Source organism: Balearica regulorum, chromosome 2 (genome assembly GCF_011004875.1).
Source record: "Balearica regulorum gibbericeps isolate bBalReg1 chromosome 2, bBalReg1.pri, whole genome shotgun sequence".
Classification (NCBI taxonomy): Eukaryota; Metazoa; Chordata; class Aves; order Gruiformes; family Gruidae; genus Balearica; species Balearica regulorum.
Genome location: NC_046185.1, coordinates 127,791,919 through 127,819,099, shown reverse-complemented (window position 1 = coordinate 127,819,099; position 27,181 = coordinate 127,791,919). Strand labels below are relative to the sequence as shown.

Sequence of the window (27,181 nt, the reverse complement as noted above, 5' to 3'; positions counted from 1 at the left end):
CGGAGGTGTCCGTCCCCGGCGTCCGTCTGTCCGTCCTTCCGCGGGAGGCGGCGGCGGGCGGGGCAGCTCCTGGTGCCGGCGGTAAGCGCTGGGTTAACATCGCTGCCGCAGCTGTCCGCCGCGTAAACATCCCTGTGGGGAGCGGGGAACCCGCCTGCCCGGGGGGTGCGGGCCTCCCCGGCCCCTGCACCGGCCCGGCGGAGCGCACCCCGGCCCCGGGCGGGAGCTGCCTGTCGGCCGGGGCGAGGCGGCGGCCTTGCAGCGCAGAGCTGTTGACATCGCAAAAGCCGCTGCCCCGACCTGGCACCGTCGCCAGCTGCTTTGGCAGAGAAGCGAAGAGGCGCGGCCTCCGGGCTTGGGAAAGTTGTGTCCCCGCCGGTCACGTACCACCGATCTGGTGTTCCGAGCCGGTAGCGGGCACTGCCGACCACCTGCACCCTGCTCTTGCGGGGGTCTCTTCTCCAGCGCCTGCCCGGTGCTCACTTCTCGTATTCGGGAAAGCTGCCCAGGGTTTCCCTCCACAAGTACTTTCCCTCCACCTGCAATTTTCTTACTGGTGGGAGAAGCAGGACTTGCGTGTTTGTCAGAGCCTGGTCAGAGCTGTCACTCCTGCCTTCAGAGGTCTGTGACAACTGGCGTTGTCGTCTGCGCGTTATGTACACGCGGCGCGCAGAGGAGGACGAGTGTGCCCGAAGCGTGGGCCGCTGGCTGCGCTGCTGCTGTCAGGGCAATTCCTGGATGCACAGCGGGTCTGACACATTCAGATTGGCAGTGCTGATGTCAAATCTGCTAGTAACGCTTTCAGCATTGAAAATACCTGTTTGTGAGAAATGTCCATCTTATTTTCTCTGTTCCCTTACCTTGGAAGCCTCAAAAGGGCAAACATTAAGTGACAGGCCAAACTAAATGCTAATGTACAGGAAGAACCATCATAGTATGGCTCCGTAGTCCTGTCTGGTGGTGTGAACAGCTTTAACCGTATGCTGAAGGCATGGCGCAATGCTGTCATGTGAGGGCAAATTAAGGAAGCCACGCACATTTCAATTTCTTGGCCGCTTCCAAATGCGCAGGCACTTCTACTTCAGCTTTGGTGCGTACGTGGGACATAGCAGGATTACAGCTGTGTCAGTAAGTTAAAAAAGCAGCTAGTGTACTTGAAACTTGCGGCCCTCACTGCAGGCGGAGTGGCATGGTTTGAAGCTTTCTCAGTGCCGAGTCCTCTTTGCACCCCCAAATTTTAATGTTACCAAGTCTTGCTGTTAAATGAAGCTGGTTGTGGGGTGGGTAGGATTTTCACGAGGTGTTAGGAGTGCCTGTGTGTGTGTGTGTGAATAAATTGCTTTCTTCTTCCCTAGTCGGTTCTTTTTTCTTCCCCTGCTGTACCTCCAGGTGATCTTTGTGAGGGCAAAAGCCTTCTCCTGAGATGCTTTGCGCCACAGAGGTACCTGTGCTGTGAAGAAGTGCAGGCAGCCTAGTCCCCTCCCAAACCCTTTGCTTGTTCAGGGGCTCACCAGCCCCACATGCGCACTGCCGCAGGTGCTTTGTTGGAAGGGAGACAAGTGCCATTTGGGAGTGGAAGAGGGCACGCCGCGGCCTGCCGCCAGCCCTTCTTTCCCTCTCACAGGGCTCTGGTGGTGGGGTACGGTGTGGTGACAGCTCATACTGCTGGTCCTCTGCTGGGGTGTCCTTGCTGACCCTGTTCTGTGAGAAGCCCTGGATGCACACCCCACTGGCACTCCAGTGATGGGTGGAGCAGGACCCATGGCCAAGGGCACCCTGGGGCCTCTTTCTCCCCCCAGGATCTAGGCACAGCCACAGCACTAACTGCTGTGTTTGGATTAAAATGCAAAACTTACCTTTGCTATTTCACTTCTCTTCAGTAGTTCGGTGGCAGGCAGCTTTCTTTCAGGTCTCAAAACAGAAGCAAGTAGGCAGACGGAAAGCTCCTTGCAGACTAATCAAGTGGCTTCTCCTGTGGGATAAAGGGGAAGGATGGAGCTGGGTGGAAGAGTGTGTGATTTTTCTTCCCAAACACCTGGCAGGTGCTCCAAGATGACACTGCTTGGCTTGTGACACTAGTGGTTTGCAAGAAGCTGTAGCAGTGCAGAGTGTAACTTTGAACTTTTTCTTACTTTGGATTGCAACTTCTCTACCATTTATTTTGCATTTCTGTATGTGACTGCAAGAGAGTGAGAGAAGGCAAACGTTCACACCATCTCCAAAGGGAGCATCTTTGTTGATTCACGTAGTGGCTGTACATGAATCTTGTGTAAATCTACATAGAGCTTTACAAGTTGGAGTGCAGAAAATATGTAATGGCATCCTTAGCATCGATCACCTTCTCCCACGTAAAATTTATTGTGAAATTCATCACGCAGAATTTTTTAGGGACTTAACTTCAGAGATGCTGGGAGTAGCAGGGGCAGGGAGCATATGTTCGCTGGGCATGAAGAGCAGCAACACAAGAAGATGGAGAGGTCTGTGGCCGTGTAGAGGGTGAGTCTCAGTGGTGACAGCAGAAATGCCAAGCAGAAAAGGCAGGAAGGCGCTGCTCTCGGGTAGGGTGCTCAGTCCCCAAGGGGGACCTCCTGGTCCTTCAGCGATCCTTTTTCTTCACGGGAAACATGGACAAAGACTGCTGGCAAAGACATCTGCAGCATGCACATATTCTGAGCAGAAGGAGAGTGAGGTTTAGGGAGCTGCTGCCCAGGCTAGAGAAATACAGGGTTTGTTTCTTTTTTTGTGACAAAGAATTGGGACAGGAGAATTGTAGCTGTTGAGCTGCTCCACTTGACTTTTTCCCCTGTGAGAAAAGGTTGGGCTGGAAGGGACAGAACAGGCTTTTCTGTTTGAAAAAAACCTTCTGAAATGCCCAAGTTTGTGTGTGTGGGGAAGAAAGCACGTTCTGAACAATAAGTTTTATATTGGGAGTTGGCACAGTTTTCATGACTTTTGGAAGTGCACAGGAGTGCTGTATGCTGTGTGAGGTTTTGTATTTGGCACTTGCCATACCTGTGCATGTATGAATGGCTGCATACATCGTTTTGGTTTTGTCCAGTGTGAAATTGAGCATGAGGCGTGCGAGCGTGCAGCACTTTTATGTAAAAGCAGCACTGTATGACTTACACAAATAAATATATTTAATGAAGATGTAGGAGGAAGTCTCCTTGGCTTTTTTCCCCTATTGGTTTACAGTATGTGAAAATACAACTCTCACTAGGAGTTTTTCTTATAAACAGGTTGAAATATGTACTATTTTAGTGCACCAAGTTTTCTGCAAAATTGGTTATTTGTCATTATATATATCTTAGTGTTGCCTGCATGCTTATAAATATAATTAGAACACAGTAGCCTTAAGGCATTTGCACAAGTAGCAGGGATTAATACTTACTTGAAGAAAGACCTTGTGCTTTAGATAACCCTTCTCACTCTGTCCGTTTTGTTTATGATGAGATGACTTGGCCAAGGCCCTGCAGCAGGTGAGTAAGTGGCAGAGGTTGAAGTAAAATCTGGGTCCTGGGCTCCAGACCAGCTGCTGACCCTTGGTAGAGGCATTTCTTCCACTTCTCATCCTAGAGTGACCTCTGTGGAGTTTTCCTGCTCCTACACATAAAAAAAGAGTTCATAGGGTAAATATGTACCACCGTTTCCATAATAGAAGTCAGAAAACCCAAAATATTTCATAGGGTAGATTAAGATGAGGCAGACTTGGATGTATTACTGCTGGACTCTCTATAGGATGAGTATGGCTCCTTGAAGCTTGACTGGAAAAGTTGTTTTCTGCAGAGGTGTATAGAAGATGTACAAGACATCTAAAGTTTTCTTACTGTTGTTTTCATAGTGGGGTGAATCTGTTTTACAATGTCTTACAGGCCCAATTAAAGCATCTTCCTTTAAATTAAACAGGAAATCTACTATTAACTTTACAAGGTGGGAACTAGGCCCCTGTTATTAGTAAAAGCTTTATATTGTAGCCTACATCTATTCTGTAAGTGCAGCTGGAAAATACAGGGAATAAAATACTTGGATTGATCAAAAAATGAAGAACATGTCCTTAGAGCTGAACATTGAACGGATTATTTTGTATTGTTAAAGACAAATGGGTCAATTAATTTCCTGATACGTATGAGTAGCTCTCCAAGCAGTGTCTAACTGTCTGGTTGCTGGATACTGGACATTTGAGTAGGAAAAAATACATATTTTGAATTCATCATCGATGTATTTGTTGTGGTTTGTTTGATGTCCTTTGTTAAAAGCATCAATTTGAGATTATTGCTTGCAGTAAAAAACTTATAGGATGTTTTACACTGCTTTTGTGTTGGGAGGAAGAATATTTTCTCTAGAGTAATTATACTTGCTGGAAGTAGAAATATCTATAATGTTGTGTATATATAATCTGCTGAGTCTGCTCTGCATCTCAGTTACTAGAGAGGGCAACCTGTATGATTTCGAGATAGAAATAGAGCTCAGCACAACAGCTGTTTTGAAACTCATTTTTAAAACTTAGTCTTTAACTTTGTAATTAAGTTAGCTTGAAGTTTGCAGTTCCTGTGCTCATTTCACTCTCTGAAAAGGGGAGGAATGTTTTAGTCCCTAAGTTACTGTAACATTCTTCACTTATTCATTATTCTTTAGACACCTGAAACCAACTTAAAAGAGGCGGAGATGTGCAATGGTGTAACTTTCAAGTGCTTTCTTTTTAAATAAAAACACTAATAATGTGTGTAAATATGTGCTGTATTTTTTCACTGTCCGTTTTTTGACCTGCTATCAGTACATTCAGTATTCTAAAGGAAACAGTAAATTTAGTTTGTTCAGAGTTGCAGTTTTCACTGCCCAGAGCTACCGAACAATTTGATTTCCCACGTTGTAACGCTCCACCTAGCATGGAGGGGGTCAAAAAAATGATTGAAATTGTATTGTACAGTGCAAAATGTACATATTTTTTGTACTGTTTGTTTGTTGGGTTGGGGTTTGTTTTTTGGTTTTTGGGTTTGGTTTTTTTTTGGGGGGGGGCAGGCAACCGTGTTTAATCATTGTGTTATATTATACTACACTCATCCAATTTTATTAAAAGCCACCAGTGAAGATGCAATGTTTATGATCCCTGGGCCTGCAAAGATGACAGTCATTACTTTGCAGGCTTCAGTAAGGCAGAAGTTCCCAACTTTCACCAGTGGCTTTATCAAAGCTCTGCAGATGTCCCAGAAAACAAGACTCCAAGGACTGGATGTACTAATTCAAATGAATCTTTTCCTTCCTCCCCTCAAAACTGTTTTGATCTTAAATTAAGTTTTTGCGGAGGTGAAGTCATACTTTATTTTCTAATGAAAAGCAGATGAGTGACATTAAAAAAAAAAGAAAGAAAGAAAGGAGAAAGCTGAAGGTAGTCAAAGAAAGGATTGAATGAACAAAACACTGTGGAAGACTTAAAACAACTCAGCAATTTAAGCCACTGAAGAATGCACATTGCGTATTCACTGCAAAAATACTTGCACTGTCAACATCTACAATGAGAGCTTAGTTTGAAAGAGGACCTTTTTTGGTTGTGTTTCCCCTTGGTTAACAGAATATTTATGCTGATCCTGGTGTTTTATAGAGAGATTAACCAAAAAAAACCCACCCTAGTAGTTGTTGGAGAAAGGTCTCTGGAATAATTTGAACAATACAAATTAACATCTGCTTCAAAAAGATCTGGCGAGGAAATACTACTGAGGGCAGAAAAAAATCTGTCGTTGAACATGCTGTTTTTATTCTTCCGTGGGTGGGTTGATACTTATTTTTGGCAGTTTAACTGAGCTGTTATCACGATTCATACATCTGTTTGTTTGCATCTTTGCTGTTAATTATTGTGTGACACTAAAGTTTGTGGAGTTACTCACTGTTTATAGTTTTTAGGCTTGATAGTAAATATTGTGTGGTGAGCTTCTGTGAAATACTGCTTCCACTTGGAGAAAAAAAATCTCAAAAAGCCTGTGCCTAGTTTGAGGGGTTTTTCTGGACATGTTTCATTCTGGTATGATTTAAAGCAATTAATAAAAAGCATGATATTATGTCAGTAATTTACAGTGTTAAACATTTGTCCAGACAGCTGCATGGGGAGGATCAAATCTTACTTCCTTAAAATCATATTCAATCAATTCTTGTTTGAGAACTTCTTTATGATTGTCTCTTGAATTTTCTTTGGCAATAATCTCATTTTCTGACAGTTTTTTTTCCCTGTGACAGTTTCTCTATCCTTGTCTTAACTGCAAAAAACTTCCATGGCAATGTTGCCTCTCCCACAGAGCAAATGTGGATAGCTTATTTGGCATTGGTTTTGTCTAGCTCAAGATGCTAATTGAAAGTGTGGTTTCATATTATCTCTTCTCCAGAGTCCCCACACCAGGGCAATCCTTGGTTCACAGGTGTCACTCAATCACTGATCTCTCTTTCTAGTCATTAAACTTTAAGAGGTCCTGTAGGTCTGGGTAACAAACAAAAGTAAAACTGGCTCAATGCCTGTGAAACTGTAAAAGACAGTTTCTGCTGGAAAATAACATCGTGCCTTCTTCATTTCTCTGCCAATCATATTACTCATAGAAAACATGATAGAAAAATAACATAAAATTCACCATGAATCCTTCCAGATTGCATTTTATAAGACTTTTTTTAAAAAAAACCCCACTGTTTTAATCTTCCCTACATTCCATGCTGAAACCTCCCTGATGCCACATCATAACTCTGTGGGGCGGCAGGCAGTCTGCACCACGCAGTGAGTTTGGAGACCCAGGGGGTTCAGGTGACGCAGGTTGTCCCCCTTCCAAGGGAAATACATGGAAGTGGTTTTGCTGGGCACTTGCAGGTGGATTTCTGAGTCATCCTGGTGGCTCCAGCTGCTGAAAATGCCACTGACATCCCTTCGTACCTTCCAGACTGCCCCGTGCGCAGGCAGAGGCTGTGGCACCTGGGGCCAGGAGCCTAGCCGGATAAAGGCTTAAGCATTAGAGATGGTAAAAACATCATGTGGTGCTCAGCAAACGGCAGGCAGCAGTTTTCTTGGTGCTTAGGTTGCTGAATATTGAGATTAGTTTGGAAGAACAATTTACCATCCATCTACAAAGCTGTCAGTCTTAGGAGCTGTCAAGCTGTGATCCTTTCTGCTTCTCCTGGGTGCTTCTTCCTTAGGCAAGATGGGATTTGGAAACATAAAAGGAAAATTAAATAGGTTCCTGAAATAGATTGCATTAAATATATTCAGAATTGGTTTTGAAAAATGGCACATTAGATATATTAACACAATTTTTCCTATGAAGGTTGTTTCAGTCATAAATATTTTGCAGCAGTTGGCATACTTTCCTCACTGAGGTCTTGGCACTGCAAATTCATGAGTGTCTTGTTACAGCCCAGTGCACAGATATCTCTGAACAGTAGAAGAGCACTGTCTCCTTCTGATTAAGATTTTCACCTAGGGATATGAATGCTGTTAGAAGAAATTTACCATCAAAATAACTAAGATCTTTTGGATATGCAGAAGAAAATCCCCTCCTATAAAGCTGCTCTTTGGATAACTAGAATCAGGACTTTGAATGTCTGAATGATTTGAAACACGATTACCCAAGTCATAACCTCTCCCTTCGTGGTCAGTCCTTTTAGCTGCAGTCACTGAGCATAAATAAACTTTCCAGGGTAAGCAGCAGGTTTCATTGGTAGTGTGACTGTCTTTGGCATCCGTTGCGTTTGTGGCCAAGCCTTGCTTTAGGTGGCCTTCTCCAATGGTGCAGTTACTGCTTGCCGATTTCAGTATTTAGTTAGCCCTGCTTGGGTTGTCATGGGCTTGGTTTTAGTTACGCGATTCCTTGGTGCCGGTATAGCTGATAAGGCAGTGATAAACGTGTTGCCTGTTAGATAATCATTTAAACAGAAACAGGTTAAAACTGTCTCGGTGGCTGGATCTGTACGTGTTGATATACCAGTAAATGTTTGAATACTTCTTTCACATAGGAACTAGAGTGAGGGCTTTCTGTAAAGGAATTAGCCAGAGTTTGTGTATGTATTTTTCCGAGTACAGTTTGCTTACAAGAACCACGTTAATCTCTCTATTTGGGGTGCTATTCTATTTCCAATTATTTCTAGAAAGTAAAGTCTAGGTGTGTGGTAGATTAAAAAAACAAAACCGAACAAAGAAACAACAACAAAACACCCTGAAAATCCCCGCCCCCCAACATCAAAACAAACAGAAAAGCCCAACTTGAAATTAATAATGTTATTTTTTATTGCTTTCAAAATAACGCAGTTTCAGCAAGTTCCTGGGTTTTTTTCCCTGCTGTTGATCGATACCCTTTTGCTTCATTTTCAGGCTGAGGAATCCTGTAAATGCAATGGCTGGAAGAACCCCAACCCGCCCCCCACGCCCCCCCGGGCAGAGCTGCAGCAGGCGGTGGTCAGCCTCGCAGAGCCCTGCCGCAGCTGCAGCCACGCGCTGGGTAAGCTTTGGCCTTTCTCCTGCAATCCACTGGCTTACACCCAGAAGTCTCCACTCTTGCGAGATGAAAAGTCAAGGTGCCATGCCAAGACCTAGAAATGGGGGTTACGATTGGACATAAATGTCAATAGCTTAGATTAAAATATGCCAGGAATATCCTAAAATGAGTTTTGAAGAAATTGAACTAAGGTACAACTTTAAACAACCCACACATCTTAAGTTGTTAAAATGCAAAAGCACTGTTAAGCCACCCATAACAATTTTAATACTTTGTGTAACGTATGCATTAACCTCACAGTGCTTTATCTGCCAGCTGCCTTGCAACAGGGATGACTCTCTCCTGCAGGCTGTGTTACGTTTTCTTACTATAGAATAAACTATAAAATATTCTTGAATGCTGCTAAAGGAGGTACTTTTACCTACAAAAAGAACTGTGCCTTTTCCGTGTTGCAGCAAAGAGTACTGTGGTTGTACGTGTTAGCATCGTCTAAGTTAGTGTGCAGACAGCTTGCATGTCTTGGAAGCAACTGCTCAAAATCAACTGTTAAATACTGTTGTGTGTGGGGGGAGTGTTTCTTCAGACTAATAATAAATAATGATTTGTTACGCACATAGCCTGAAAAAGAGTGAATCACTGTATTAGTTTTTTAAGAATTTATGCTTACCCAAAATAAAAGGTGATGACTTTTTCCGTATACATTAGCCAATATTGACTAAAAATTGAGCTAAAATAAAATTCAGAACTAATTGAGAAGAAGCAGTTGCTATTTAATTTTTTTTGTTGATTTGTCAATTTGTCCAAAACTTAGGACAGTGAAATAAGAAAAAGGAAAACTAAAACCTTCACAATCAATTGTTTATGTTTTTACTTTTGAAAGTAATATTGTACTCTGTGTGGAATACCTTTTTTTTAAAAATTAGGATTTATTTCTATTTCTGCTCTCTTTTTATGCTTTCATTACATTTGGTCTATTTCTGGGCTTTTCACCAGATTTCTTTCGTTTCCTGGTATCCTAAATCTCTGGGTTTGCTTGTAGGAGAAGATTAACGCAAATGCGTGGTATCACGGAAAGTTCGGTTGCTGTAGCCAAGTTAGTTTCAACCTTTCATCATGCAGCTTCTCTGTGCTGCTTTTGGCTTTGCAGTTAGGGTAGCTTGTGTTACCCAGCCCTTTCATTCCTGGCCTTTGAAGAAAGAGATTTTTCTTTTTTTTTTTTTTTTCCCCCTTCTTTAAATCTTATGAGATGTTCTTGTCTGTCAGTTCCCTGTTCTTCAGCAGGATTTGTGGATGGTTATGTATTTTGTAGAAAAACCCAGCTCCTAAAGGCTGAGACTGTTTTTGGTCTATTAAAAAATCTTATATTGCTCATTAGCTAGGGAACCAGGGAAAATAGTACTGTAAACCCAGTACCAGTGAAATTGTATCTTATGGGAACAAACTGTATCTTTATCTATTGCTGGTTTTAGAAAAAGTAGAAAAGTTAGTTTTTTTAGAAAAAAGTTTCTTATTCTGCTGGCTGCAACTAATGAGGATGATTGTTCATTTGAAATAACTGAAATGAGTTGCTGTCTGCTTCCTCGTACTACTGACAAAAATATGTCTTTCAGCACTGTTTTCCAAGATAATTTTCCTATTCATCTCCTCTAAATCAGCGTGTTCCTGCTGAATGCCTTTACACCAGACTGACCACAAGGTGTGCAGGCTTCAGATTATCATCTGCGCTGCATTTTCTGTTCCTCAGAGAGTTGTTGAAATAGCAGTGTAGAAATTTCTGTACTGGTTAAAGCCATACTTGATGTAAAATGTAGGATATTCAGGCTTTTTGCATTTTTTATTATTATTTTCTTCCAAAGGTAATCCTAGACATTAGTCTTGTTTAAGACATCTCTTTTTGGGGGTATGGTTCAATCTTCAAGCCAGTGCAGTTTTTAGTGCATAAATTTGTTTGGCAGTGCGTATTAGCTTATTGAGCTTATTTCTGTCTGCTTACCTAGAATTTCTATTGTCTTTTGTATTCTGTCTACTTACCTACACTTTGTATTCTTCTATTTGTGGCTCAACCCCACAGCTTGGCTCTATACTGGGTTTTTAATGAATATTTCTTTTATTTGGGTGATGTATTGGGTCACTACCATAACACTGTGAAGTGGCGGTTGAATTGTGTGCAGGGAGAATTCACCCAGCCTCAAGACCAGGTGTTACGTAGACAGAGGCTCTTTTCTCTTTTATATTTAATTGGTTTCTCCCGTGTTACAGGGTGCATTTTCCTGTTGGTGAACATTTTCAGTCTTGAGTCACTTTTAAAACTGGTTAATTAATGTGTTAGTACACTATGTATACACTCAGTCTCTTTTTTCTTGTACTGTCTTCGGTTCCTGCTATGCACCTTCACGTAGAGTATTTGTGTATTTCTTGGTTTGCCTGTTCTATATACATTACTGGTGTTTTTTATGTACACACTGATTTTGAAGTAGACTGTGGACACGTTCCTCATTAGTCTATTTTCTAACTAGTCCTAATTCATTCATTCAAGTACTTGCTTATTAAAGTTGCACAACTAAAATAATAAGCTTGTTATTTTTCAGGTCTTCCTATCATTGCATTGGCCTTACTCTTTCTGATTGCTTTCTTCTTCTGTATGCTATAGCAACCTGTACTTGTGATTTATTATTTTTTTAATTTTTTTTTTTTTGCAAGCATAACAGCAGCTGAGGAAGGATGTACCAGTTGGGCAATGCAGATGAATGGGACTCTGTAATTCTAGTCAAGAACATAGTATTTGATGTCAGTGTACTAAAGTTTTGGTTTTAATATAAGGTTTACTAATGAATTCCCACAAGAATTTGGGAATGGGCAGGGAATGTCTGAAGAAAGATAGTTTGTTGGGCTGATGTACAAACATAGGTGACTACACAGTAAATGGTAACCCATAGTAAATACATGCTGGTAATACATTTGTGTTATTTTTAGATTCACAGTATGGGTAATAATTCTCTAGTTTAATAAAATGTTTAAGTGTGGCCACTAAGTAGTCAAGGTAACTTTCAGTATTGTTATGGAAACTGCATGGAAATGGCTTCTTATGCTGATGTTTTATTCATTTGTTAGTTGAGTGCAAGGTTTCTTTAGTATGTTATCAAATCCTAATGCAGTGCTCATCTAGGAGGGAATTTATTACTTTTATAAGATAGGAACAGACAGCTGGGAATATTAAACCTTCATATCTGGCTCAAGGACTGAAATGAAATCATTTTATTCTGCCCAGAATGCTGAACATTTGTCCTTAAAGAAAGCCCATGATGGCTTTCCCTGTTCGGTTCTGAGTATATGCTCAGAACTTAAGACATTATATTGTGAATGTTCATTTAACTGGAAATGATTGCTGGCATCTTCTTAATGTTCTGAGCCACGATGTCCCTTTTACTTGAAGCTGCATGAATTTATTGAATTTAAACATTTGGGCAGGTGTCATACCAAACTTTCCAAAACAAACCATCTTTGCTGGGTGGCCAATAAATTTGATCGTTTTCACGTCAGGTGTTATTTCTCTCCTTAAGGAATCAGATTTATGCTGAAAATTTCTTACAAGTCCTAATCCCATTGGCATATCTAAGATAATATAATAATTATCTAAGAAGTAAATATTGATAAAAGTTATTAAAATATATAAAAACTGATATGCCCAACCTTTTAAATAATTTTTCTTTTCTTGTGGAGGATATTTTCTTGTCCTTTCAGGGGAAAGGATATGCATACCATGTACTTTGGCCTGGAGTCAGTGAAGATGGTTGTTTTTGTAATGCAAATACCTTCTTTCTGGGAAGTGACTTTTTGTTTTAAATTGCCTTCTCTCTTCCTGGGGCCAGTTGTTCAAACCAGCTTGAGATGAATGTCCCACTTGACGCGTACAAACCTCAAGCATTTAAAAATTACAAATGTGGAACTGTATTTACCTTTGGAGATGATAAAAGGGAGTTCCTCACTTGGAATTTATGATATGTTGAAAGATGCTTTTTTGTAAACTTCTGAACAAATGAGCATGTACAATCTCCAAAAGCTTTGTTAATGTAGTGTGCACAAAGCATAGTTTCACCTAACATGATATGAAAGTAAGAGACTTAACTAATATGGTCCAGTTTAAAACAAAAAGCCTATTTATGGAACAGATTTTTTTTTTTTTTTTTTTCAGTCTTCACAGTATAAGGTGCTACTTGCATCAACATCTGGATTTCCTAATTTATGGGAATTAAGGATTTATTTTCTTTAGTCAAGAAACCTTGTCTGAAAAGCATAGCTCTTGGACAAAATTGGATGTATTTAATTATATATTGCAACATATTAAAGCAGACAGGAGTTGTGTGGTCTGTTTTAAGTGTTAACAGACACTGTGATTCCAACCAGCCATTGTTCCTCTGCTGTGGGAATTACCACCACTGGACTACTTTTACAAATTGCTCCGATGTGACACATATTTCAGTTACCGCTGATAAGATGTTCTGTTTAAATAGGTTATTACAGGATCAGTGCCTTTACCGTTAGGGCTTAGTTTGAGATATCCTGGGGAATACTTGTGCTATTGATGCTTTTTACAGGTTTGGATTTTTATTTCGTTTAGCTGCTCACGTTTCTCACCTGGAGAATGTGTCTGAAGAAGAAATGAATAGGCTCCTGGGGATCGTATTGGATGTGGAGTATCTGTTCACCTGTGTCCACAAGGAAGAAGATGCAGACACCAAACAAGTTTATTTCTACCTGTTCAAAGTAAGCTGAACTTGTGTAGTATCTTCTCAGGTTTTTCACTCTCTCACATAGGCCAATTTCACTGCCCCTCATGCATGTACTGACTTCATCTGGTGAGATGTTTCCCTTTTCTGGTGTGATGCTCTAGTGTGAGCTAGGCATTGTACCGTGCCTTATTCCAAAAGACATCCAGATGGTTCAGGAGCTGACCCTGAGTCCTGTCCATAAACTGTGCATGCAACCACCTGCAAGCCTTACCCTCTTCACTTACACGTGGGGAAAACTCAGTTGACAGAGATGCTAGCTTAGCTGCCCACACGTGCTCAGAGAGGCCTCTTGGATGCATCTCAGAGAAGACAGTGAGCAATTCACAGTAAAGTAGCTATAAATTTAGATGACTAAGCAAGCAGATATATAGCCAGGAGATTTTTCAACACTGCTTGCAGTGTGTTGTGCACCTGTGATTTCCATTGACCCTATGTATGCAAATATACTGATTTTTAAAAAAACTTGTATATTTTTAACAGCTGTTGAGGAAGTGCATTTTACAGATGGGAAAACCTGTAGTAGAAGGATCTTTGGAAAGTCCTCCATTTGAGAAACCTAGCATTGAACAGGTAAACAACCAACATGTGGGTTTGGTTTGTGTGTTGGGTTTTTTTATTATTAGTTGGTGGGTTTTTTTGGGTTTTGTTTGTTTGTTTTGGGTTTGGTTTTTTTTTTTTGTAAACGTAAGCACTGGTTTTGAAAACATGGCATTATAGGCAGTTTGGAAATGTTTCTGCGTATTACGTAGGACAAAGTAAGAGACTGTAACAGATGTCTGCTGCTTCTCCTTTAGTGTTGGTACAATAGTTACATTATTTGACTTCTCTCATCATTCATCTTATGCTTTAATGAAACTGACTTTTTTATGGTTTTAGAAAATGAACTTAAAATACTACTTTTATGTGTGGCACTTCTAATCTTTCCTTGTTTCAAGTGATGAAAAATGCTGTTGAAGTTTTGAAATCCAATATTAAAATGACACTCATCTTCTGTAAAACAATGAAAATGTTACAATCCAATTCAGTGAGATCATAGCCTTCTCTTTCAAAGGGTACACAACAAAAACCAAAGCTGAAACCAAAGAATAACTGAGGCTTTTGTAATGCTCAATGGATAAAGAACATATGAAAGATTCAGATTTTGGTTAAGCAAGCTGCTGAGAATTCACTTTTGGCACACAAGTGGGCCCATTAGCTCACATACCTCGCTGAAACAGGAGCTCAGTGTTTTCCCATCAGTGTATGAATGGATGCTCTATTGTTAAACAGGATATTTTAAATGTGAAGACTGTTATGTGTAGTAATTATTTCCTTGCAACTCTGACTTCTTATACAAGTTAGGAAAATCAAAACACTTTATTGCTGAACTTCTGGGAACTCTTCACCTTAAGTTCTCCTTTAGTTTGAGTATAAACAAAGAATAAGTGTATGTAATCCCCATACACTCCTAGTCCTTAAAATATGCTATTAAAAAAGTTTTGTGCAAGTTAAGTTTTTATCACATTCTTAATACGGTTCAATTTGCTTAAGAAAGCAAAGCATAGAAGTGAAAGGGTAATTCTTTTTAAATTATTTTTAAATAATTTCCCCCTAAAATAGACAAATATTTTCAACTCTGTTTCTAGCAGTTCAGCAACTCTGTCACATAAAATTATTTGCTAAGCAGCACTATTATAATTAATTTATAATATATATGTATTGCAGCACTTTTAGTCACATATTTTAACTCTCTTCAGTAGTTTTTTTTTAAAGTAGACAGTATACAAAGTGCAATGAAGTGACGTACTTGTGAAATACTGGCACTTCTTGAAGAAATAGTATGATGTGTAGACACAAACTTAACCAGAAGTCCACAAGCCCTAGTTTACTATTGAAAAGTGGCTGGAGAGGTGTTTTGGTGCTACTTGGTTACAGAGGGAATAAATCGTGCAGCACAGTTATCAGCAAAATTGTGCATATGCGAGCATATAGAAGAAAGTCCTCTGGATCTTTCTCTATTCCCTGACAAAATTTTTTTATTTGAAAAGGAAGGAAAAATAAAGAATTTTCCTTCTCTCCCTTTAAGTCAGCTACTGGAGGTGGAGAGAATAAGAACATCTGGATGTACCTGCAGTTGTGTACAGGGGAACCAGCCTGTGGCTGCTGCACGAGAAGCTGAGCAAAGAGTTCATGGTCTCCAGTATTTGTTTTCTTTCCCATGTAATGGGAGTTCAGGGTTAATAAACATAAACTGAGGGGAATGTTGAAGGACACCCCTGCAAAAATTACAGCTAAATAATTAAATGTAGGTTTTTTTCTGTTTCAAGGGTGTGAATAACTTTGTGCAGTACAAATTTAGCCACTTACCATCAAAGGAAAGACAAACAATAGTGGAACTGGCTAAAATGTTTCTGAACCGCATTAACTACTGGCACCTGGAGACACCTTCTCAGCGAAGACTAAGGTCACCCAATGATGATATTGCGGGTTATAAAGTGAATTATACCAGGTAACGCTACTTTTGCTTGTTATAAGTCTTGCTTACAAATATGGCGTGTACATACTTTGGGAATACAGCAGTACCTATATGCCATAGGTGCACTTTGTGAATTTTTGCAGTCATGGAGTTTATATGAAAACCTGAGGATTTTAGTGAGACCATATCAGAGTTTCACATGCATCCTTGTGTTTTGAGAGGCATACTTTATCAGCCAAGAACAGGGAGTAGAGGTCTTGAACATCTCTATCTAACAACACTTTTGCATGTCCCATGTTTGCAAAGTTGCTCTCAGCCTTCTTAAGATAAGAGCCTCATGTAAGAGCCTTATTTCATGTACTAAAAATTCAGGCAATTTGTTATTCAACTTACCAAAAAAAAAGAGATGATAACGGTAAGCATTGTAAAGTGTCACAGTTTGAAACCAAATCATGGAAGATTTGAAAAATGAAAATAATTTCATAAGAGCTTGAATGCTAAATGGTGAATAGATATTAGTAGGTTCCTTAAAACAATAGTTCTTGTTATTACCTTTTAATACGTTGTCAGAATTCAAAGGAATAACTTAGTCACTGGGGAGAGAAGAGCTAGGATAACAAGCCGTCTGTCTTAATTTTGCTTTTCTCATAACAACAGTGCAAAGCCTTTTTCAGTTAGCGCAGCAACAGCAGTTAAGGTTCCTGCCGGTGCAGGCAACAGTTAACGTGCCGCCTGTGAGCGCAGGCAGCAGTTAGCTGAGGGCTCTGTCAGCACACCTCTTCCCAGGAGAGGCCAGGGACACTGTTCCTGGCCGAGGATGAGCACCGCCGTCTGCCCGCTCTCCTGGTGGCCTTTCCCCTTACAAACCTCAGCTCCATGGAGGAGAACAGCAAACCCTGATGTGAGTTGAGACTGTGGCTGGTGATACAGCAGACCGCGCTGTGTCTGTGTCTGACCGGGATGCTCTCAGATGACCTGTCACCTCAAATAATTACCTGGTGTAAGGAATGGTTACTGGGACAGTTACTGACAGTTACGGGGCTCCTAAGACCATGTTTGGTGGGTCTTTGACCCCCGTTTGTTTGTGATACAGATGTCAGATGGCCAGGATTGGTTGGAGTCAACTTTTATTAGGAATCAGTAGCTAGCATTGGCTCTGGTTGGTGACTTCTGTGGTTTATCATTTTGTCACTTGTAGTTTCTCAAACCTTCCTGCCTGCAGTCCCTAAGGTTCCCTCCAACCCAAAATACCACCTCTTTCCATCTGATATAACCTGTCTTTGTGAGCCTCTCTGCGGTGTTCGAGGCACTGCTCGGGGTGCTGAGGAAACCGCTGTGTGCCATGGGTGTATCTCATGAATTCTTGCAGTCACCAACTTGATTTGAAAAACCAGATAATTTGAGTGAAACTATATCAGAGTTCACATGCATCTTTGTGTTTTGAGGGGCGTGCTTTATCAGCCAAGAACAGGGAGTAGAGGTCGGTGAACAACTGTATCTTGCAACTCTTTTGCAACTCTTGTGTATGCAAAGATTAAGATTAAGTTTGGGAAAGCATTTTGAGACAGGCTGTACTTTGGGTCTGGATGAGAAAACCCATGGCAAGATCCAGCAGTCTGTTCCCATCCAAATCTCAACATCTTCTTTTCATTGTTGGGGCTTTCATCATGGTTGGGGTCTGATTCTGCTGAAGCTACTGATACCATTGACTGTTCATTTACATGCAGATACTGAAATCTTCTTTATAAAATTAACAGATATCGTGACCTACATAGTCAATGTACTCCTGATTTACGTCTTCAGTACTGTGATCCCTTTTCCAAGAAGAATAACATGACGTGCTATATTTTCATATGTACTTCTTAATGCAGAACTCATTATGGAGGGAGTTACTGGTAAATGAGAGTATCAAGTCAGGGTGTAAGGGGAAAAAGCCAGCTGGTGGGACATCGGGGTGGGAGTCCAGTCGGATCAGGATGGAGCTAGTTAAAAGTGTCACCCCTTTTGCCTCTCTGTGGGGAAATGTAGAAGTTTAAAGAGGGGAAAATGGGCCAGGCTAAGGGTCTTTGGAGTTGCAGGCAGAAGACGTGGGAGGCTGAATGAATGAGCTGTGGAGAGAATCGCTGACATCAACACAAATTTTATGTGATCTATGATTATTGTCTGGAACAAGAGCGCTTTGTGGAAACTACCCTGCAGAGAAGAAGAATATATGGAGACTTAAAAGTACTTGTCTGTCATTTCTTTAAAAAAACTGGGCAATATAAATGCTGCTTAACTCTGTCCAGACTTGATGTGGAACTGATTTATATGGTTATATAGCTCTCAGCTGTGTTATAAATGATGTGGGTAGTGGTTTTATTGCATTAATTCATATGTTAGATGGTGATAATTATCTGGCTTTTTTCCCCTTTACAGGTGGCTTTGTTATTGCAATGTCCCTCAGTTCTGTGACAGTCTACCTCGGTATGAAACCACCCAGGTTTTCGGTAGGACATTGCTTCGCTCCGTTTTTACTGTAATGAGACGGCAACTGCTGGAGCAGGCCAGGCAAGAAAAAGACAAGCTTCCTCAAGAGAAACGAACACTAATCCTCACCCATTTCCCAAAGTAAGGGGTCACAATGTGCCTGCATTCAAGGTTAACCAGTCATACGCAAGTTTGGCATGGAAATGGAAAAAATTACCTGCAGCTTAAAATATTTTTTCCTTTTATTCAGTAACAAGTAGATACTGCATCTTTATTTTCTGCCATAGCTTGAATAAGTGTATTTTATGTACACAGCCACTTGTCTTGCTTTGTCCTAGGGCTTTATATAAAAAGGATTATTCATCTTGCTGGGGGATTGTGCTTATTGCCTATTAGCAGGTATTGTTGGTCACTCACTTTCTTTTTCTGTAGTACTTGGAAGCAACATAGGTCCAGATCTCCAAAAACATGCTCGCTTCTGCTTTTTGTGATGGAGCAGTAAAAAAGGGAGTGTTGTACTGGAGTTTCTACACACTTAAGAATTTCAGTTTAATTCAACGTTGTGATAGGGCACAAAGTAGTCACCCTGTCCTCAGAAGAAATGTGTTCATTTGACAAAGAGAGTAGACAGTATAAAGCTCCATCAGTGAATCCTAAACTCATGAATTTCTTATTGACTGCCTTTTCCAGTACTGGAATATTGATGATGATCTCTCACAATTAAAGATTAATAATTGCATATTGGGGTATGTGGGAGAATGACTTGTCTCAAAACATGCTCAACTTTGACAGTCCTTAATTTCAAACATTTTACCGATCGTTAAGGGGGTGGTGGTGACGGGATCGTTCATAGTATGCTTCCTGTTAAAATAGTGTATCACTTCAAAAATATCCTTATTTTGTGAGGGTAGCTTGGCTCTCTAGCCCATATTTTAAAAGTCTGTCCCTCCTAACAACGAAGGAACCGAACCTACAGGAGACCTGATGGCACTGACGCTATGCAAGTTACTGTCTGGGGCTAGAGTTGGGTTAGTGCTCAGCGGAATGAAAAACAACATGAGCTTTCCAAAGCTGGGTAAGAGCTTTGTAGGATTTGTTGCTCCTACTATTATTAATAGTGCCTTTTACTTTGAAGAATGTAGACTGTCATGGATCCAGGAATGTTTGTGTCCATCTGGGAATAGGAACATGATCTGGCCCTGAAATAGGTATAAAAAAGGATTTACCACCGCATTGATACAAGGAGCAGATTTGTGGAGGAAGGAGGTGTGCATGTGCCCCTATGTTTCCACTGCCTTTTCCAGCCTGGATAAGTAATTTGAACAGCATTATTATTCACTGCAGTTCCTTTTAATATTCTGCTGGGGAAAAAAAGGACAAGCACTGTTTGCTGATGATCTGTGGGAAATAGGAATAACGTTTTAAATCTTTTATGGGCTGTTCTTGTCTGAAGCATTTGTCTCCGTGCTGGCGTTACGAGTGAACCCAGTGAAGGAGGTGCGGCTCAGAGCACGGAGCTGCTGCCTGGCTTCAGTGCAGGGCTCTCGGCCGCTCCTTCCCGGGCAAAGGGAGCACCCACAACTTATGTCTCTATGTGCCTGGGAAACAGTCACCAAGGGGTCTGAACGCAGACCATCTGTGCTGCCTGTAAATGTAGCCTTGGCTAAAGTTGAATTTGTGCTTTTGCTCCATCACAGATGGTCAAGTGGCTGTTACAAACTTTTCAGCTGTTATCAGCTGTATAGATCACCTCACGTTGCTGTGCTTAGGTATAAACGTCCCATATAGAAAATACAAGAGTAGGACTTGATCCTGAAAATCCTTATCCTGTTCAAGAAAGTCTTACTCAACAGACCTCTTGGTTTCAGCTAGACAGTTTCTATACATATAGATGACTCTAGAGAGTAAAAAATGTGGCGTGTCAACTTCTGGTCTGAAAACCCCTTTTGTGCAACATAGGATATGCAGCTATCTTGCTGCTGAAAGGGAATTGATGTATTAGCCCTGTGAAGGCAAGCGTGCTGGATAGCCTGATCTGTGGAATTTCTCTCACAGATAATAATGCCGAGAGAGGTTTAAAGTCATGGTGCTTCTGTAAGTGTACCAAAGTAAGATTAAAAATACTGTTATGAAAGCACAAACACGCAATTAAATGTTACAGTAGCACACTTAAAGGAATGAAAATATCTTCCTAAGAGCATTGTTAATAACTAACACTGGGATTTTATAAATCTGTAAGAGGCAAGAAGCAAATGCCTCTGCAAAACGCCAGTATATCAAAATAGACATATTTTGTTGTCATTGTATAACACTGAGTACCTTGGCATCTGTCAACTCATAGCTTTCTTATGAGTGCACAGTTTTGTTCTATAAAAGTAGTTTGTAACTGTTTTTTTCTGCATTTGCAAATTAGATAAATATTGTTTATAATCAAAGATAAATTTTCATAGGCGAAAGCACTCTACTGAATTAAGATACTTAATATCTACTCTAGCTTGTGATTTTGTATGTGTGTATGTATTTTTTTAAAAAGGAATCGTCCAACAGCATTTTCTTACTGAATCATTACATATTTTTTAAATTTAACAATGTTGCAAATGCTTATTCTGAAAATGAACCTGGTTTGGATGATCCTATTAAGTTAATATTTCACTTGGGTTTGTGCCTAGGTTTCTGTCAATGCTGGAAGAAGAAGTGTACAGCCAGAATTCTCCCATTTGGGATCAAGATTTCATGGTGTCTAGTTCCCGAACTGGCCAGCTGGGAATCCAGACAGGTAATTTGCATTTAGTTACGGGTAAGGGAGCACCTGAATATGAAGATGAACTTGTACAAGTGATGAATTCTAAGCAACGAGACTTAGATAATGCAGCTTTATAAATAGCAGGCTATACCAAAATCAGTCTGCCTCAGGTAAGCACAGGGTGTCTGACTGGTGCTTCCTCATATAAAGATCCCATTTTGACAATAAAATCCAGCTAATTGAAGGTGCCAGTGGAGCATTCAATTCATGACTGAGTGTTCAAGTGACACAAGTGCACTCAATGTGGGCAAGTGAGAAAGGTCAGTGGGTAAATGGCCGTGGTGGGTCACCTGCTGGACAGTGGTCCGCTCGCATGAGGACCCATGCCGGTCCTCTGACTCCCTGGCAGCAGGGATGTAGGGACCTCGCAGTGGGGAAGTAGGGACTTTCCACATTGTCGTGGTTTAACCCCAGCCAGCAACTAAGCACCGTGCAGCCACGCGCTCACTCCCCTCTGGTGGGATGGGGGAGAGAAAAGGAAGAGTAAAAATGAGAAAAGGTAAAGCAAAAGCCGTGCACACAAGCAAAGCAAAACAAGGAATTCATCCACCACTTCCCATGGGCAGGCAGGTGTTCAGCCTTCTCCAGGAAAGCAGGGCTCCATCATCCGTAACGGTGACTTGGGAAGACAAGTGTCATCACTCCAAATGTCCCTCCTTCCTTCCTCTTCCCCCAGCTTTATATGCTGAGCATGACGTCATATGGTATGGAATATCCCTTTGGTCAGCTGGGGTCAGCTGTCCTGTCTGTGTCCCCTCCTAACTTCTTGTGCACCCCCAGCCTACTTGCTGGTGGGGTGGTGTGAGAAGCAGAAAAGGCCTTGATGCTGTGTAAGCGCTGCTCAGCAGTGACTAAATCACCCCTGTATTATCAACACTGCTTCCAGCACAAATCCAAAGCACAGCTCCATACCAGCTAAGATGAAGGAAATTAACCTATCCCAGCCAAAACAGATGTCCCACACGCCAGACGTCCCATTGCCTTTGCATACATGCCTTTGGTTTTCTTGGGGTTTTTTAATAGCTTTTCCTTGCTTTGTTTCTTATTCATGTGTCTCATCTGCTATTCTGCAGCTTTATTCACTTCTCCTCAGTTAGGATACTGAGGTGTAAGTCATCTCTAAAATTGCAGAGACACGTTGATGATGGTTTTCTTTCACTTTCCGCTTCTCCTCTGCTTTCCTGCTCAAAAGTATTTAAAATCCTGTTATGCAGGTCAGGGATTGACTTAAATTTTCAGGTATTTAATTCAATATTTTTGAAAAGTCAGAATTTTGAAACAATTGTTGATTATCAGTTGACAAAACCATCATGTTAGCACTATATCTGATAGTAAATTTCCTAGAGTAGTAGGGAAATTCCACGGTGACAGATACATGCTTTTTTTCTGAGAAATTCCTGGTCTCCACTATGAACTGGTGAATTATGCTGTAGGTACAAGTTCATTGCAACTCTAACATCACGTTGCTCTCAGAGTTCGTTCTATCACGTACGTTTCCGCAGCACTTCGTTTTAATGTGCACCTCTTAAGCACTGGACTCTTGGCATGAGTATGGCACAAAAGAGCTGTTGCTGGTGATGACACCAGGATAAAGGCACGCAGAGAGAAAGACTGCACATGTCCAGACTACGAGCTGTCACCTCAACCCCCCACCCGCCTGCCAAAAATCCTGACAGAAATGAAAACTGGATGATTTGGGATGAAGGGTTTTGGGGTTTTTTGGGGGTGTGGGGTTTTTTTATTTATTTATTTATAATATTTGAGAGATATTAGTCTGTGGCCTTTTAAAATAATAGTTTCATCCTCTTAACTGGTGTAGCAACTTCTCTCTTTATGGAGTTTGATTTGTCCAGCCAGTCTTAGAACATTGTTAAAATGGACAGCTGAAGCTGAATGATGAGATTTTGCTTTTCAATAGACCCCTACAAAAAGCCTTTTCATGAAGCTGAATGCCAGCAGGCTTGGCAGGTATGTGAAGGAAGCTTGTTTTCTTGGCTTGTGCTCAGCACTGCAGAATAATAAAGCCTGATATTTGCAATCTCTGTCATCCAGCAGTAATACAGTCCCTCCTTAGGTAGAAGTTTAGAAAAATATGTTGAGATAAAGCTTTAATGTCTCTGCTTGTGTCATCGCTGTGTTGCACAACGTTAGCTGTTACTTCTGAAATGGTGGGTGTGAAGTTGGGTCTGTCATCGTGACAGTCCTTCAGTCAGCACCGTAATGGGTTCCATGTCCTGATTTTTTTGTGTTTGCCTTTTATGCCATTGCAGTTATCAGTCCTCCTCCTGTTGCGAGATCTGTTTCATACAGTGCAAGTCCTTCGTCTCTGGAGCAACCCAGCAGTGGGAATATGAGTCCTGCTTGCAAAGTTTCTTCAACCCTTGACCCAAACCTAGGTAACGAAGAGGGACACTTGCTTTTTGGCTTCTGTTGACGTCACCAGTAGTTGCAGTATATGGTGACCATTGCCTTCACTCTGCAATAGCGACCTTGAGATGTTTTTTCTAAAAGACGTTCACACAGATACATCTTCTCCACTATGGTAATGTTTAACTAGCAGAAGGCAACTGTATTTGAAAAAAAAAAAATTGGTTTGTTTAAATTAAACTAAAATAGGGAAAGGTCTGCTGGTGTCAGAGGTCATTGAAAAACACTTTACTTGGCGTACATGTATTATGAGCCATGAAAAAAGGTTTCATTTAAATAAAGACAGAGCAGAAGGGGCCATGGCATTTTTTTTTTTTTTAAATCTTTCAAGGCACTGAAATTACACACATTTGAGCAATAAAGAAAAGCAGAAACACACCAACCAAGTTAAATTTAAAACTCGAATGAGGTCAGGTTAAAAAAAAAGTTTTTTGGAAAAAAAAGTTGTTGAATGCATAAATTCTCCTAATAAATCCTTTTTCAAACACCTCAGGATTAATGAGCCTGTCGAGAGTTTGTAGGTCAGAGAGATGATCACAAGTTTATGTAAAGTAAGTAAGTTCTCAAGGAAGCAGAAACAGCTAAATGAATTCTTAGCCTCAGTGTTTGCTACAGAGGAACTTAAGGCAGCTCCTAAACTCTGCAGCTTTCTTTGAGGGACAAGTTGGGAAATGGTCTTAGAAGTGGGAACAAGTAGGAAATTAATTTTTTTTTAATTACAGATCAGCAAAATGAGTAGTAAGTAGTCACTAGAAAATTTGGGGTTTTTTTAGAGTTTGAAAAGCAATATGGAATTTACAAACTAATTATTAAGTTGTGCAGCTGAGCTGTCATTAGAATTGCCCTTGGCACTACAAAATCGAAATATCACAAATGCAAAACTAGTTTTTAAAGGACTTGTAAGAGAATTCAGGAAACTCTCAATTGTAAGTCTCCTATTTCAGACAATTAGAAGAAACAATAATAAACTGATTAAGAATGGAATGAATAAATGTGTGAGTAATGTGATACACGAAAATTCAGTGTGCCTTTTGTAGAACTCGCGACTTGTACATATCTGTGAAGGAGTTGGTGAGCATTTGGAAAGGGCTTTGTGTACCTGGATTTCCAGAAAGCTTTTAACAAATTGCTTCAAAAAATTCTGGTTTAAAGCAAGAAATGAATCCCTTGGGAAATAAGAAGGAAAGTTCATTCATGTATGAATAACTGTTTAGAAAGTAAGAAATAAAGAATAGGAATAAAAGTTTCCACAGTGAAGGGAGGTTAACAATTAACATTCTATTGTTAAGGAAACAATTGTACTGCCTGAAAGTCTGAAAAGGGGAATGAACAGTTTGATCCTCATATATTTAGAGCCCTATAGCTGTGGGAAAACAATCTGTACCATATGTGTAAAACAGTGGGCCCTAAACTACCTGGTTGTTTCAGAAAGAAGATCTTGAAGCTATTTGGATTTTCCTTAGGGGAAGAAGAAAACAACAAACAAAACTGAACTAACTTATCTCACTGCTAAGTGCTGATTACAAAGGCAAAATTCTGCATCCTGGCTCTGACCTTTAGCAGTTCTCTAGGGAAAAAACACAGGAACAAGTTAACCATGGAGTGATGTTCCTGTTTGTATGCTTTTCTAGTATTTGGCAGTTTGCTGCTTGGATAAATCCTGAGCTAGCAGCTGGCTCTATCAGTATTATTGTACCTCTGCTAGTCCTTGGTGAACTTTTCTTTCATGAATTTGTTTGACTAGTTGCTTTTGCTATATTACATGTTGGTCTGCAGTTAGCAGGGCAGTTAATTATTAACATGGTATATTTTGATTTGGAAACTTTATATGGGTTTTCTAAGTCAAATATGTGTGACGTGCTGCTTGGTTTACAAAAAGGGTGAAAGAAGTCTATAATGGATACTTAATTCCAGTGAATCCCAAAATGAGATTTCATGTTATCCAGAAGTATGCACTATAATTTGTGTATTGAGCACTGACCTTCCAAGACAGCAGCGCAGAGGTTCGCTGCAGAGGATGTTGAAGCAAAAAGGAAAAGCAAATAGTTTCACTGTGAATTTACAGAAGTATAGGAGGAGAGGTATATTCATCCTGCTTCATGCTAATATACCAGTGCAAAGACAAAATCGCAGCAGTGATTGTTCGGATTTAATTTATTTCTCTTTTTCACTTTCTATAGGGATTAAAACCCCAACCCAAAACTTGGCATACATTCTAAAGAATATAACAGAAGTGCTAGACTTCATAGTGCTAGTCTGTGACAATTTGGTTGTTTCTAATTTATCCTGCGGTTTTTGTGGGGTTTTTTTATAGGGGAAAAGAGAAAAAATAACGAACCCTATTCTCTAGAGGATTCCAAAAGACCAAGGGTTGTAGGAGATATTCCTATTGAGTTAATCAATGAAGTAATGTCAACAATTACAGATCCTGGAGCGATGCTTGGGCCAGAGGTGAGAAATATATAGACTTGGTGTTGCAAATGGTCTGTTTTTAATAAATGTTCCACATGGATAGAGTATGATAAGCTAAGAGTCCACAAAACTTACCGTGCTGTCAATAAGAAAAATAGAGAGTATGATTAGGTGAGCAAAAAACATTGATGAAAGGTGTCATTAACATGAAGAATAGTTATACAATTTTTTAAATGCATTGTCTACTGTTTGCAAAGAAACTTGGAAACTAGTGATAGTAAAAAAGTAGATCCCAGGTTATTTTGCAAGGTACTTTTGTTACTGAGCAGTTCCAGAGTATGCTTTTTATGGTTAGTCATAGATGTAGCTCATAAGGCAAGGTAAAGCAGGTTCAAATATTGCAGCAGAATGAAAGATCCAAAGCTAAAACCTCTGTCTAGTGCAGAAAGGCTGATCTAAACTGTTATTTGCTCTGACTTCCACAGTTGCTCTTTTTTTCTGTTGGGAGAGAAAAACAAACAATTGCAGAATTGTGCCATGTACAGAATTACACCCTCTTTTTTTTTTTTTTGGCTGGCTTTTCCTCCTTCTGTTCCCTTCGCCAGGCTATGTTTTGCCAGCAGCTCTTGCTTGCCAAGCTTTAGCTAGAGACTGCTGAAGATTTGGAACCACCTACATTTCTTCCTCAAACTGTATACGGTGACTGATGGCTCTGCATATTACAAATGCTGTGCCAGTCTGGCTGTTGGGGCTGGCAGTGATTAGAAACCCAGCAGCCAAACTTTGCTCTAAAAAATAAACAGTATGTGCATGCAGAGATGTTTTGGCATTGTAAAATGATCTTGGGGAAAAAAAAAAGTTAAATAAATTGTCTGTATTCATTTCATCTCCATTCAAATATATGGATGCAATTGCTAGATACGTAACAGCAAAGTCAGTAGGAATTAAAGTGTTCTTTTTAGGCTCTTATGATAGTGGTATAGATAGTGGAAAGCACTACTAAAATAAAAATATGACTTTGCCTGCACTGCCATTAAAATACGTGATTTGCAGTATGCGTAGGTGAATCTACTGCTCTTGTCCAAGCTGGCTAGACTAAAGAAAATATGAAGACTTAGTGGCATAGGCTTCAGCTGGATGAGTACTGTCCCCCGAGAGATGTTGGAACTTGTTGAGTCATAACCATCACTGTTGTTACCTAATCTTTACCAAAAGAAGTTTGAGTAAGTCTGTGTATACTGTAGTGTAGACTTATATCTAGCTTATTTGACAGTGTCACTTGTGCTAAAAAAAAAGATAATCATTGTCAGCTTTATTTTTGTAAAAAGATGGCTTGGAAAAAAGAAGGGGGTTTGTTTGTTTG

General features: G+C 40.3%; 1 protein-coding gene across 2 annotated transcripts in view; it reads left to right on the top strand.

The window, feature by feature from the left end:
• KAT2B (lysine acetyltransferase 2B) overlaps nt 1-27,181 on the top strand; it is a 44,918-nt gene that overhangs the window by 578 nt on the left and 17,159 nt on the right. For both annotated transcript variants that reach the window (XM_075745846.1, XM_075745845.1), the window contains exons 2-9: nt 8,339-8,465; nt 13,081-13,226; nt 13,733-13,822; nt 15,559-15,740; nt 18,126-18,317; nt 20,846-20,952; nt 23,250-23,375; nt 25,721-25,857. In XM_075745846.1, coding sequence (XP_075601961.1) covers nt 8,339-8,465; nt 13,081-13,226; nt 13,733-13,822; nt 15,559-15,740; nt 18,126-18,317; nt 20,846-20,952; nt 23,250-23,375; nt 25,721-25,857 — 1,107 coding nt within the window. The remainder of the gene's footprint in view (nt 1-8,338; nt 8,466-13,080; nt 13,227-13,732; nt 13,823-15,558; nt 15,741-18,125; nt 18,318-20,845; nt 20,953-23,249; nt 23,376-25,720; nt 25,858-27,181) is intronic.